General features: G+C 45.9%; 1 protein-coding gene across 2 annotated transcripts in view; it reads left to right on the top strand.

The window, feature by feature from the left end:
• The first annotated feature begins 824 nt into the window (after window positions 1-824).
• LOC103172556 (TBC1 domain family member 8) overlaps window positions 825-10,985 on the top strand; it is a 74,773-nt gene continuing 64,612 nt past the window's right edge. For both annotated transcript variants that reach the window (XM_042333876.1, XM_042333875.1), the window contains exon 1: window positions 825-1,181. In XM_042333876.1, coding sequence (XP_042189810.1) covers window positions 1,055-1,181 — 127 coding nt within the window. In that variant the 5' untranslated portion in view covers window positions 825-1,054. The remainder of the gene's footprint in view (window positions 1,182-10,985) is intronic.

Below are 10,985 nucleotides of genomic sequence, written 5' to 3'. Positions count from 1 at the left end.
TGTCATACGCAGAATTCCATCTCCGTGCTTAAGAGTGTCTAAACCAAGACTGAGAGTTGCACATAGGTTCCAGCTACACCTGTAAACTTCCCTGGGTCTGAGATGGATTGTGTACTCTCCCTGGAGGGACATACAATGCTCACCTAATTACGGAGGGTTTTAAGGCACAGGTTGGTGAGAGATAAGTCTTGGGGACCCCCAGAGTGTGCGTTGGGGTCCAGCTGGATTCTAACCAACTAAAAACCACAAACCTTTGCCATCGAGAGCACTGTCGGGCAGCCTTTGGCTGAATGCCCTATTTCTGTCTGTAACCTTCTGTGATTCTATGATATTCTTCCCTTATGAGCGCGAACAAGCCTTGGAAATGCAGCAACGAGGATCTTTTATGACGTGGCGCTGCTCAGCTACGCTTACTTAAGACCGTCGAGCGACGAGACACGCACTGCCTTAGCAAAAAAAAAATTCGGTGACAATCCACGACCGTTCGTGGGACACTGCAGTGCGCCATTGGCTGCCGCGTTCCGCCCAGAAAATATACAGTCAATTCACTTGACGGTACGTTCTGCGAATCCCTTCGACGCGTTCTCGAAGATGTGATAAGGCGCTGTTCCAAGTGCCGGGATGATTATCATCACTATTATTACTTGCTGCCGATGTGCTGTTTACGGGACACCCGTCCGGTGGCAAACGAAGACAAGATCGAAGTGTGTGCAATGGCAGCAAAAATAAGGGCGGGACTTCCTCTGGAACAAAACCGGAAAACTGACTCAAGAGAGTAAAAATCCGGAAACTGGAGGTGAAATATTAGCATAAAAAAAAAGCCAAGAGAGGAGGAATAGTGGTGCTATTGAGGGCTGGTGTGCAGGTGGTGGGGGGGAGGTGGTGTGTGCAGTGAGAGAGAGAGATTAATACATAAATACATAAATACAGTCACACTGGAACACAAATCACTGCAACTGACCAGGACTGCAGTGAAGGGGAGTGGGAAAGGCAATAAAGGTGTTTGCATCTCCCAATGCCCCTGTGAGCTGCGCTGTGCTGCGCTGTGCCCATCATGTGGCTGAAGCCCGAGGAAGTGCTGCTGAGAAACGCTCTGAAGCTCTGGGTGGCGGACAGGGACAACGCTTACTTCGTTCTGCAGCGCCGGCGGAGGCAGGGAGACAGCGGCGGCAAACTGAGCGGTGAGAGACACAGGGGGGGGGGGGGCAGCGGGGGGGGGACAGCGGGGGGGGGGACAGCGGGGGGGGGACAGCGGGGGGGGGGACAGCGGGGGGGGACAGCGGGGGCAAACTGAGCGGTGAGACACACAGGGGGGGGGGACAGCGGGGGGGGGGGGGGGGACAGCGGGGGGGGGGGACAGCGGGGGGAGGACAGCGGGGGGGGGGGACAGCGGGGGGGGGGACAGGGGGGGCAAACTGAGCGGTGAGAGACACGGGGGGGACAGGGGGGGCAAACTGAGCGGTGAGACAGGGGGGGACAGCGGGGGGGGGGACAGGGGGCAAACTGAGCGGTGAGACAGTGGGGGGGACAGCGGGGGGGGGACAGCGGCGGGGGGGGGACAGCGGGGGCAAACTGAGCGGTGAGACGGGGGGGGGAGGATGAGGTGGGGGTGGGGGTGTTATTTGTTTTTATATTCAAACAAAAAGAAACAAACTCACGCACGCAATTCGGAGCTCCTGTGGTGTGTGTGTGGTGTGTGTGTGACTGTGGTGTGTGTGTGACTGTGTGGTGTGTGTGACTGTGTGTGTGTGTGTGACTGTGTGTGTGAGACTGTGTGGTGTGTGTGTGAGACTGTGTGTGTGTGTGTGTGTGACTGTGTGTGTGAGACTGTGTGGTGTGTGTGTGTGTGACTGTGGTGTGTGTGTGACTGTGGTGTGTGTGTGACTGTGTGTGTGACTGTGTGGTGTGTGTGTGACTGTGTGGTGTGTGTGTGTGACTGTGTGACTGTGTGTGTGTGACTGTGTGTGTGTGACTGTGTGTGGTGTGTGTGTGACTGTGTGTGGTGTGTGTGTGACTGTGTGTGTGTGACTGTGTGTGTGTGACTGTGTGGTGTGTGTGTGACTGTGTGTGTGACTGTGTGTGTGTGACTGTGTGGTGTGTGACTGTGTGTGTGTGTGTGACTGTGTGTGTGTGACTGTGTGGTGTGTGTGTGACTGTGTGTGTGACTGTGTGGTGTGTGTGACTGTGTGTGTGGTGTGTGTTGCGGGTGTCAGTCACCCCGGCGGGGAATTGGGTATTTGGCGTTCGCTGCTGTTGGGCTAAACGATGTGTTGTTGTTGTTGTTGTTGTGGGGCTTTCCTGCTGGTGGTGGTGGTGGTGTTTTTTCCTCTCCTGTGGCAGGAGCGCTGCTCACTTGTTTGCTGTGGGGGTGTCCCAAGTTGCTCAGCCTCGTGTGTGTGTGTTTTTTTCTTCTTTTGGTCCGATCGTCCAAAGCTGTTTTGATGTGGAGCGAGAGGTCCTTTGGGCATTTGCTACACGTGTGGTGTGTGACTGTGTGGTGTGTGTGTGTGACTGTAGTGTGTGTGTGTGACTGTGGTGTGTGTGTGTGACTGTATGGTGTGTGTGTGTGACTGTAGTGTGTGTGTGTGTGACTGTGGTGTGTGTGTGTGTGACTGTGGTGTGGTGTGTGTGACTGTGGTGTGGTGTGTGTGACTGTGGTGTGTGTGTGTGACTGTATGGTGTGTGTGCGTGACTGTGTGGTGTGACTGTGTGGTGTGACTGTGGTGTGTGACTGTATGGTGTGTGTGTGACTGTGTGTGTGACTGTGTGTGTGACTGTGTGTGTGGTGTATGTGACTGTGTGTGTGACTGTGGTGCGTGTGTGTGACTGTGTGGTGTGTGTGTGTGTGACTGTGTGTGTGATTGTGGTGTGTGTGTGTGTGACTGTGGTGTGTGTGTGTGTGACTGTGGTGTGTGTGTGTGTGACTGTGTGGTGTGTGTGTGTGACTGTGTGTGTGACTGTGTGGTTTGCCTGGTGGAGGTGTGCCGAGCTGTGTCTGTTGCGGAGAGCAGGGACCCGGCCCTGCTGGCCTGTCTGTCTGTGCTGTTCTCACCTGGCTGGGCGGAGGTCCCTGGTCCAGACCAGACCATGCAGCTGGTTGTTGCTTTACATTACAAAGAGGGCCATTTAATCCGAATTCCATGTTGTGGGCTCAGATCTATTCGGATCTGTTCACAACCTTTTGCCCAGTAATCCAGCAACAGCAGGACTTCCCGACAATAGCCTACACACAACACAGTCACTTCGCTTTAGGGAAACTCAGTGAAGCAAAGTTAAGTTATTCTTGATAAGTGCTATATCAAATGCACGGATTATCATTAACATTAAGATCTATTTACTGCATTAATCTAATCTTAAAAACTAGAAGAGACTGTACCTCAGTCTATGATTGATAAAAGTCCTAGATCTGAATTGAACTTATTTTTGTTTTTTTTCATGTGGGGGGGGGGGGGGGGAGAGAGGGAAAGAAAGTTCATTCCTGCAATCATTTTTTCCTTCTTTGCAATGTCGAATGTTGCAACTAAACTGTGATAAGTGTAGGTAAGTGGCTCCTGTTTGTTCAGTGTTAACTATTGCTTTTAATGATTTAATGTAACACATTTCATTAAAAAGCGTGTGGGGGGGGAAGTATTTGCTTCCTGATGCTTTTAACTTTTCTGGTCACTGTATGTTTGCAAGATTTTTTCCTGTTTACTCCAGGTATTGTCTCACCCAGATTTGATCAGCCGAGTGTCTAATACATGCAGAAACTCATCAGCATGCTTGAATATCCAAACCAGACTGAGTTCCTTGTATGACACCTACACTGGATATTTTTGTGTATGGAATGTACATTCTTTCCCTGTGGAATGAATTCTGCTTATCTAATTCCGATGAGTATTTGGCACAGGTTGGCAAGAGCCAAGGATTTGGGACCTCAGAGTGTGCTGTTTGGGTATTGCTGGACTCTAACCAGCTAAAACCACGTAGCTTGCCAGTAAAAGAACTGTCTGACAAGCTTCCTGCTGCTTGCCCAGCAAGGACTACCTTACCTGTTAGGCCTTTGGCTCGCAAGTTAACAGGAGAAGAGTGGGAAGAATCCTTGCTTCTAGTAATGGGTTCGCTCCTTCAAGCCCAAATGTTGAGCCAGGCTAGCTGGACTGTCATCAGCAGTGTCATGAAGTATTACGGACTCACCTGGCTCAGGAACCGGACTACCAGTACACAACCACAGATCATTGACTCAATTTTGAAATTCTGTTGCCAAGCATGTTATCTTAGACCCAGTTCAGCTTACTTCCCTCCCCAAGGAGAATAGTCCCAAATGGGTCAAAACACTGTTGAGTTGGTTGATTAAGATTAGCTGACTAGAGTAAGCAGACCTTATTGCTAATAGCGACATAGACTATCTGCTATTTTGCTCTGCCGTTATTTGGCATTTGCTTATATGTGCTTAGAAATAACTCATCTCAAAACTAATCTGCGGAAATACTATTCCAGCGATCGAGTGGTAAATCTATGGAACAGGCTCTCTCGGGAGACAGTGGAAGCAGAAAATGTCAATTTATTCAAATGCAAATTAGATATTTTTTAGAAAATAATATTTTGGGATACAGTATATGAGTAATTTGAAACATGACATAAAGTAAGTGTAGTATGCTTGGAAGATCTACAAAACTGTGGTTCAAAAGTTCTCAAAGATTTCCACACTGTTGTAGACTAATCCATGCAGAATTAATTGCTATCAACATCTCCATTATTGCAGCAAGTGAATACCAGGATGGTAGAAGGCGAACTAGACAGACCTTGGTCTTTTTTAGCCTAGCAATTCCTATGTTCTTATATTGTTGCCCTTAGGTTAAAATTGTATTAACTTGTTTTAAGTGGACATACTATGCTTAACCTACCAAACCATGTCTAAGTAGTTACACCACACCTACAAATTAGCTACTTGGAGTTCACAGAATAGAACAACAACAAAATTACATTCGTGTAGCGCCTTTTACATTGGAAGGACTTCCCAAGGCACTGGACAGTCAGTGTCTTGGATGCTAGCGGGGGACAGGATTGGGGAGGGTGGAGGGCGGGTTGGGGGGAAGGAGGGTGATCAAAAGCATGGTCGAAGAGGAGGGTCTTGAGATGGGTCTTGAAGGAGGCAAGGGAGGAGGCTAGGTGGAGAGACTTGTGGGATGGAGTTCCAGAGGGTGGGGGCAGAGTGGGTGAAGGCCTGCCCACCAATGGTGGAGTGGGTGAGGCAGGAGATGGGAAGCAGGCCAGAGCCTGCTGAGCAGAGGGAGTGGGCAGGTGGGTAAGGGGTTAGGAGGTCGCAGAGGTAGGGGGGAGCGAGGCATAGAGGGCTTTGAAGGGGAGGATCAGGATCTTGAACTGTGTCCTCTGTGTGATGGGAAGCCAGTGGAGTCAGGGGAGGATGGGGCTGATGGGGTCACGGAGCCTGGTCTGGGAGACGACATGGGCTGGAGAGTTCTGGATGATCTGCAACCTATAGAGGGAGGAGTTGGGGAGGCCGATAACAACAACAACAAGATTCCATTTATAAGCAGGGAGTTTGCTTAGTCCAGCCTGGATATTATGCATGTGTGTGTGTGAGGGTTTTGTCAGCCTGTGGTGTGAGACAGTGGTGGAGCTGGGCGATTTCATGGAGGTGGGGGAGGGCAGAGTGGGTCATGGAACGGATGTAGAGTAGAAAGGATAGTTGAGGGTCAAAAGATATTGAGGTGTGGAGGCGCTGACGAGAGCCAATCAAGAGAGTCTTGGTCTTGTTGATTTTCAACTGAAGAAAGTTAGCTCTTATCCAGGACTTGATGTCTGACAGACATTCTGTCAGGACAGCAGTGGTCCTGGAGTTGAGGGTGGAGGCAGAGATATAGAGTTGGATGTCATCCGCATACAGGTGGAAGTTGACCCCATTCCTGCGGATGATGTCACCACAAGAGGGAGCATATAGATATTGAAGAGGAGGGGACCAAGGACAGAGCCCTGAGGAACACCGCAAGAGATGGTGCGGGGGCTAGAGGAGAAACCGTTTGTGGAGATGAAGTGGAGTCACTGAATCATTTAAGGATAGAACCATGAAGGTTGAGGTGAGAGGAGAGGCAGTGGAGTAGAATCGAGTGGTCAATGGTGTCGAAGGCAGCAGAGAGATCAAGGAGGACGAGGAGGTAGAGGGAACCCTGGTCCCAGATGGACAGAATGTCATTTGTCACTTTGACCAGGGCTGTTTCTGTGCTGTGGGTGGCACAGAAACCTGATCGGAGGGGTTTGTGAAGGAAATGGCAAGAGAGGAAGGAGTGAAACTGGGAAGCAATGATTCATTCCAGGACCTTGGAGAGGATTGAGGTTGGATTTGGGGCGGTAGTTTGAAAGCAGGAATGGGTCCAGAGAGGGTTTTTTAAGGATAGAAGTGATGATGGCGGTTTTTAAAGGGATGAGAACAGTACCAGTGGACAGGGAGAAGTTCATGATATCTATGAATAGCGGGGCAAGGAGATGGAGCTGGCAGGTAAGGAGAAGGATGGGGTCGAGGGAGCAGGTGGGCAGTTTCATGCGGGTTATAGTGGTGGCGAGAGAGGAGTGGGAGACGGGTTCAAAGAGAGGAATGGGTAGGGGCTGGGGTGAGAGTGGTAGATGGGGAGAGGGTAGCAGATGGAATGGCCGAGGCTGCTGACCGAATCCCCTTGACTTTGGTTTCGAGAAGGTCCATCATCGCCGAGCAGTTGGCATTGGAGGTGAGGATGGGCGAGGCATGAGAGGGTGGGTGGAGAAGCCAGTTGGTGATGGAGAAGAGGAGCCTGGGATTGTCCTTGGCCTCTAAGATTGTCTTGGAGCAGAACGACGATTTAGCGGCGACGAGGGCGGAGTGGTAAGGTTTGATAAGGTCCAGCCAGATTTGCCAATGGACCGTTAAATTAGATTTAAGCCAGGTGCGTTCAGCGGCATACATCTGTGCTTTAAGATAGCAGAGGTGGCTGGTGTACCATGGTTTATTGGTTAACAAACCCTTAATAGAGTAAGTAATTTTGGTCTGCCAGCTGTTATTACAAAATATTTTGAGAAACTATAAAATGCTGTACTCCTATAATTGTTTTTTGTGAAAATATTTATTCAAAGTAGTTTGTTTTTCCACTTGCAGAGAATTAGCCTCCTGTGCTACCAAGTCAGCAGAAATGCACTCCTCGGCTTTTTTTTAAAAAGAAGAGTAAAAATCGAGGTCTGCAACGTGAAATTCATGAGCATAACCAGTCTGACGATCAAAGTCCAGTCAGTCAAATAGCTTAGTGATCCATGACTTCCATTTAGGAACCTCTGGGATAAAATATAAGGCAGAGTTGGTTTTAAAATAGATGCCCATGTGAAGCTCTAATAGTTTTATCAATGTTATCTCAACCATTGGTTGCATTACCTTTGTGACTGAAGCATATTCCAAACTTCGTCCATTGATAATACAGTATAAACAGGTGATCATGGGTTATGCTCAATTGCAGATTATTGTATTATGTTTTATAATGAGTGGGAAGCTTCCACCATCAAATTGTGTGATTTCTGAACTAAAACATGAAGACTGTATTGTGTCAATATAACTGCAGTTTCCAGGGGATTTTTAAAAAAAAACAGTTCTACTTATGTAATAATAGTGTGCAAGTTTGATATTTTCTAATTCAAATTGATGTTTAATTGCCACATCCTTTTCTCTCCTCGAGATATTTTATTTTCACACATTCTGTGGATTCAACAGTATAACTAATAAATATTTTACGGATACATGTGTTCATGAGTGGATCTTAGACAATTCTGTACATCTGGATTCATAAGACCTTGGGTTGGAGGGAAAAAATTGAGAGGTGACGTGTGTTGATTGGCATATAATGGAGGTGTTAATTTTTTTGAGTGATTGTGATTTTTTTTCAGAGGCCACAGCTCCGTGAAGGAGTTAGAATCATAAAAAATTATAATGCAGAAGAGGGCCATTCAGCTCATTGAGGCTGCATCAGCTCTAGGAGCAAGCTGTTCATTCAATATTATTATTATAATCCCATGCCCTGTTCTATCCCCATGCCTCTTCAAGCCTTTATCTTTCTTTTTTTTGTCATCTGAGACATGTGAAAACCCATCATCACGCTTAAGAGTATCCAATCCAAACTGAGTTTGATGCATCTCGCCTCTCTGGAAATTCCAGAGATAGATTGTTGGAATGTAAAATATCTGTCTACTTCCCTCTTGAAATACATAATGACTCTGCCACTATCTCCTTGCTTGGCAAGACATCCCACATCCCTCCGCGGAAAATAAAATCTCTTTTCTCATCTTTCAATCTTCTTGTATCTGTCTCCTCTGGCCACTGACTCTTCTACGAGTGGAAATAGCTTCATCCTATTTACCTTGTCAAAACCCTCATCACTTTATAACCTTTATCTTTATAATCTGTTAGAGGTTACAAAGTAATCAAGGTTTTTGACAGGGTAAATAGGTTGAAGCTATTTCCACTGGTAGAGGAGTCAGTGACCAGAGGTTCCAATACAGGCTCACTCCTCAATCTCTCCTCATTACTGTGGCTCCTCACCTTGGTATCAACCTTGCTACCTCCAGTTGCAGTCAAACCAATAATTTGTACAAACCTAGCATATTTGCTTTTGTACTCTGTGCCGCTATGTATAAACCCAGAATGCTAGTAGCTTTTTTTTTCCCACTTGTGTGGCCACGTTAAAGGACTTGTACCTGCACTCAGAGTCCCTTTACTCATTGCAAGATATTGCCATTCAATATATACTCCTTTCCATCCTTTTCCGCTACCAATTGTGCTGAAGGTAAAGGTTGTGAAAGCCAAATAAGGGAGAGATTTCTTCCTCTGTTTGAATGTTCTAAATATTGTTCTTGTGTTCCCTATTAAATTGTAGACCAGCAATATTTTTAAAGAGAAATTCTGACAATGATCAAAAATATTATACAGTTTCAATTTTAAAAGCATATTTCAGCACAGTGTTTCGAAGGATTGATTATCCTTTGAATTTTGATTCTTTGTGTCAAGCCTCACTAAACAAGCCTCACCTCACAACCACTTTATGGTATTTAATGATAAGGTAATATTTGCATTCTAGATGCATTCATTGACTCTTCTGCAGATCTCAAATATAATGGTATCCTGTTATTTCAGTTTAGTTCCACTCTGAATTCAGGGTGCAATTAAACTGAAGCCTGAGTTTCAGTTTAGGGTTCAGACTAAACTAAAATTTGGGGTTCAGTTTCAGTCCTAATACAGTATGCAAGTTCAATATACTGTATTGTCTAATTTAAATTGTTATTTAATTGCCAATTTGAATTAAACAACAATTTAAATTGGAAACTATATCAAATTTGATATAATTTCTAATTTAAATTATTGTTCAATTTAAATTGGGCTGCATTGCTAAAGTCTGAAACAGCTCGAACACACAACTATTTTGATGTTAGTTAAGGAAATGGACTTGATTCCTTTCTCTGAGATGTGGCAGGACTAAACAACAGCGAACGTCAGTGTGGTCGCTGCTTTATTTTCTCAGTAATTCTTGATACTAAATGTATGTGTACAATTAAATTTACACATGGAATTAAGTGAAATAACCTGGGTTTCACCTTTCCCAGATACAACCTGAAGTTGAAGATGGCCTTTCACAAAGTAAAGATGATTGTGAATGTGAGATGAATTATGATGATCATCTTAATTTTCACGAGAGGAAATGAAAGTGCTTGCATCACTGAAAATATTTACAAACCAGCTTGAGAGTTTGACTTTTTTTAGACCTTGACAGCAAGCAATTGTAGGATCTGTCTTGTAGATTGAACCTCAATTTAATTATGCTAGAAACTACATTTGGAACACTGAGTAATGGCAGGTTGTTCTTTGATCTTGGTCTGAGTCTTATGGCAATCTGGAACTTTGGTGGTTTGAGAGAAATGTGGATTTGCTCACTAAATTTCATATCCCTTTTCAAAACCAAGCAAACTATTCTCCCATTCTATAGACAGCTTTAATTTCTATAAAGCTTGTACATTGTTGTAGTTGATAATGAGTAAGAACTCAAGATCTGCAATGATGGGTTTTTTTGGTCAGCCTACAAACCTCCTTATTGCAAGTGTTGTGTTCTTACTCACTGTCAACTAACCACAATGTACAAACATATTCTTAAGCATGGTAATGAGTGTCCCATGCTGAGTTTCCAAACCAGACTCAGAGTTACAAGTATATATGCCACTTACATATAGAAATTTCCCTGTCTAGAATGCAATGGCAATCTCTCCCTGGAGGGAAGCACCCTGCTACCTCCGGAGAGCTTGAGACACAGATTGGCAAGAGCAAAGGCTTGGGCACCCCAGAGTGTGTGTTGGGTACTGCTGGAGTTTAACCAGCTAAAATTACATAGCTTGCCATTGAGAGCACTGTTTGGCAAATTTGCGCTGCTTGTTCAACTAGGACCACCCTACCAGTTAGGGTTTTGGCTTTAGGGTTAACAGGAGTTGAGTGGGAAGAATCCCTGCTTCAAGAAACCAGTCTGTTCAAGGTCCTATAGATCAGCCAGGCTGACTTTGCTCTCATTGGCAGTGCCCTGAAGTTCTGCGGACCTGCCTGGCTCAGGAACCAAACTATTGAGACCACCACAGAGGGTTGATTCAATTGTGACATTTGGTGCCTAGCACCCTACAAAGATTTACAAAGAATGTACAGCACGGATGCAGGCCACTCGGCACAACCAGTCCATGCCAGTGTTTATACTCCACATGAGTCTCCACCCTCTCCTTACTGCTTCCAAAATCCTTCTATTATCTTCTCACTCTTAAATGCATTTATACTATTTGATACAACCTCTGCATGAAGCAGTTCCACCTAAATTCTCTTTTAGATCCCCTAGTTGGTAAACAGCAGCTTATCTTACTCCAACCCCTCCACTTTTCCCCACCAGGCAGATAGTCCAGCAATGAAGGCAGTTGGGGGGGTGGGGAGGGCAGTGATGAAC

This window comes from Callorhinchus milii, unplaced genomic scaffold (assembly GCF_018977255.1).
Source record: "Callorhinchus milii isolate IMCB2004 unplaced genomic scaffold, IMCB_Cmil_1.0 Scaffold4, whole genome shotgun sequence".
Lineage (NCBI taxonomy): Eukaryota > Metazoa > Chordata > Chondrichthyes > Chimaeriformes > Callorhinchidae > Callorhinchus > Callorhinchus milii.
The sequence above is the reverse complement of the archived record's forward strand: the minus strand, read 5'-3'. Positions and strand labels throughout refer to the sequence as shown.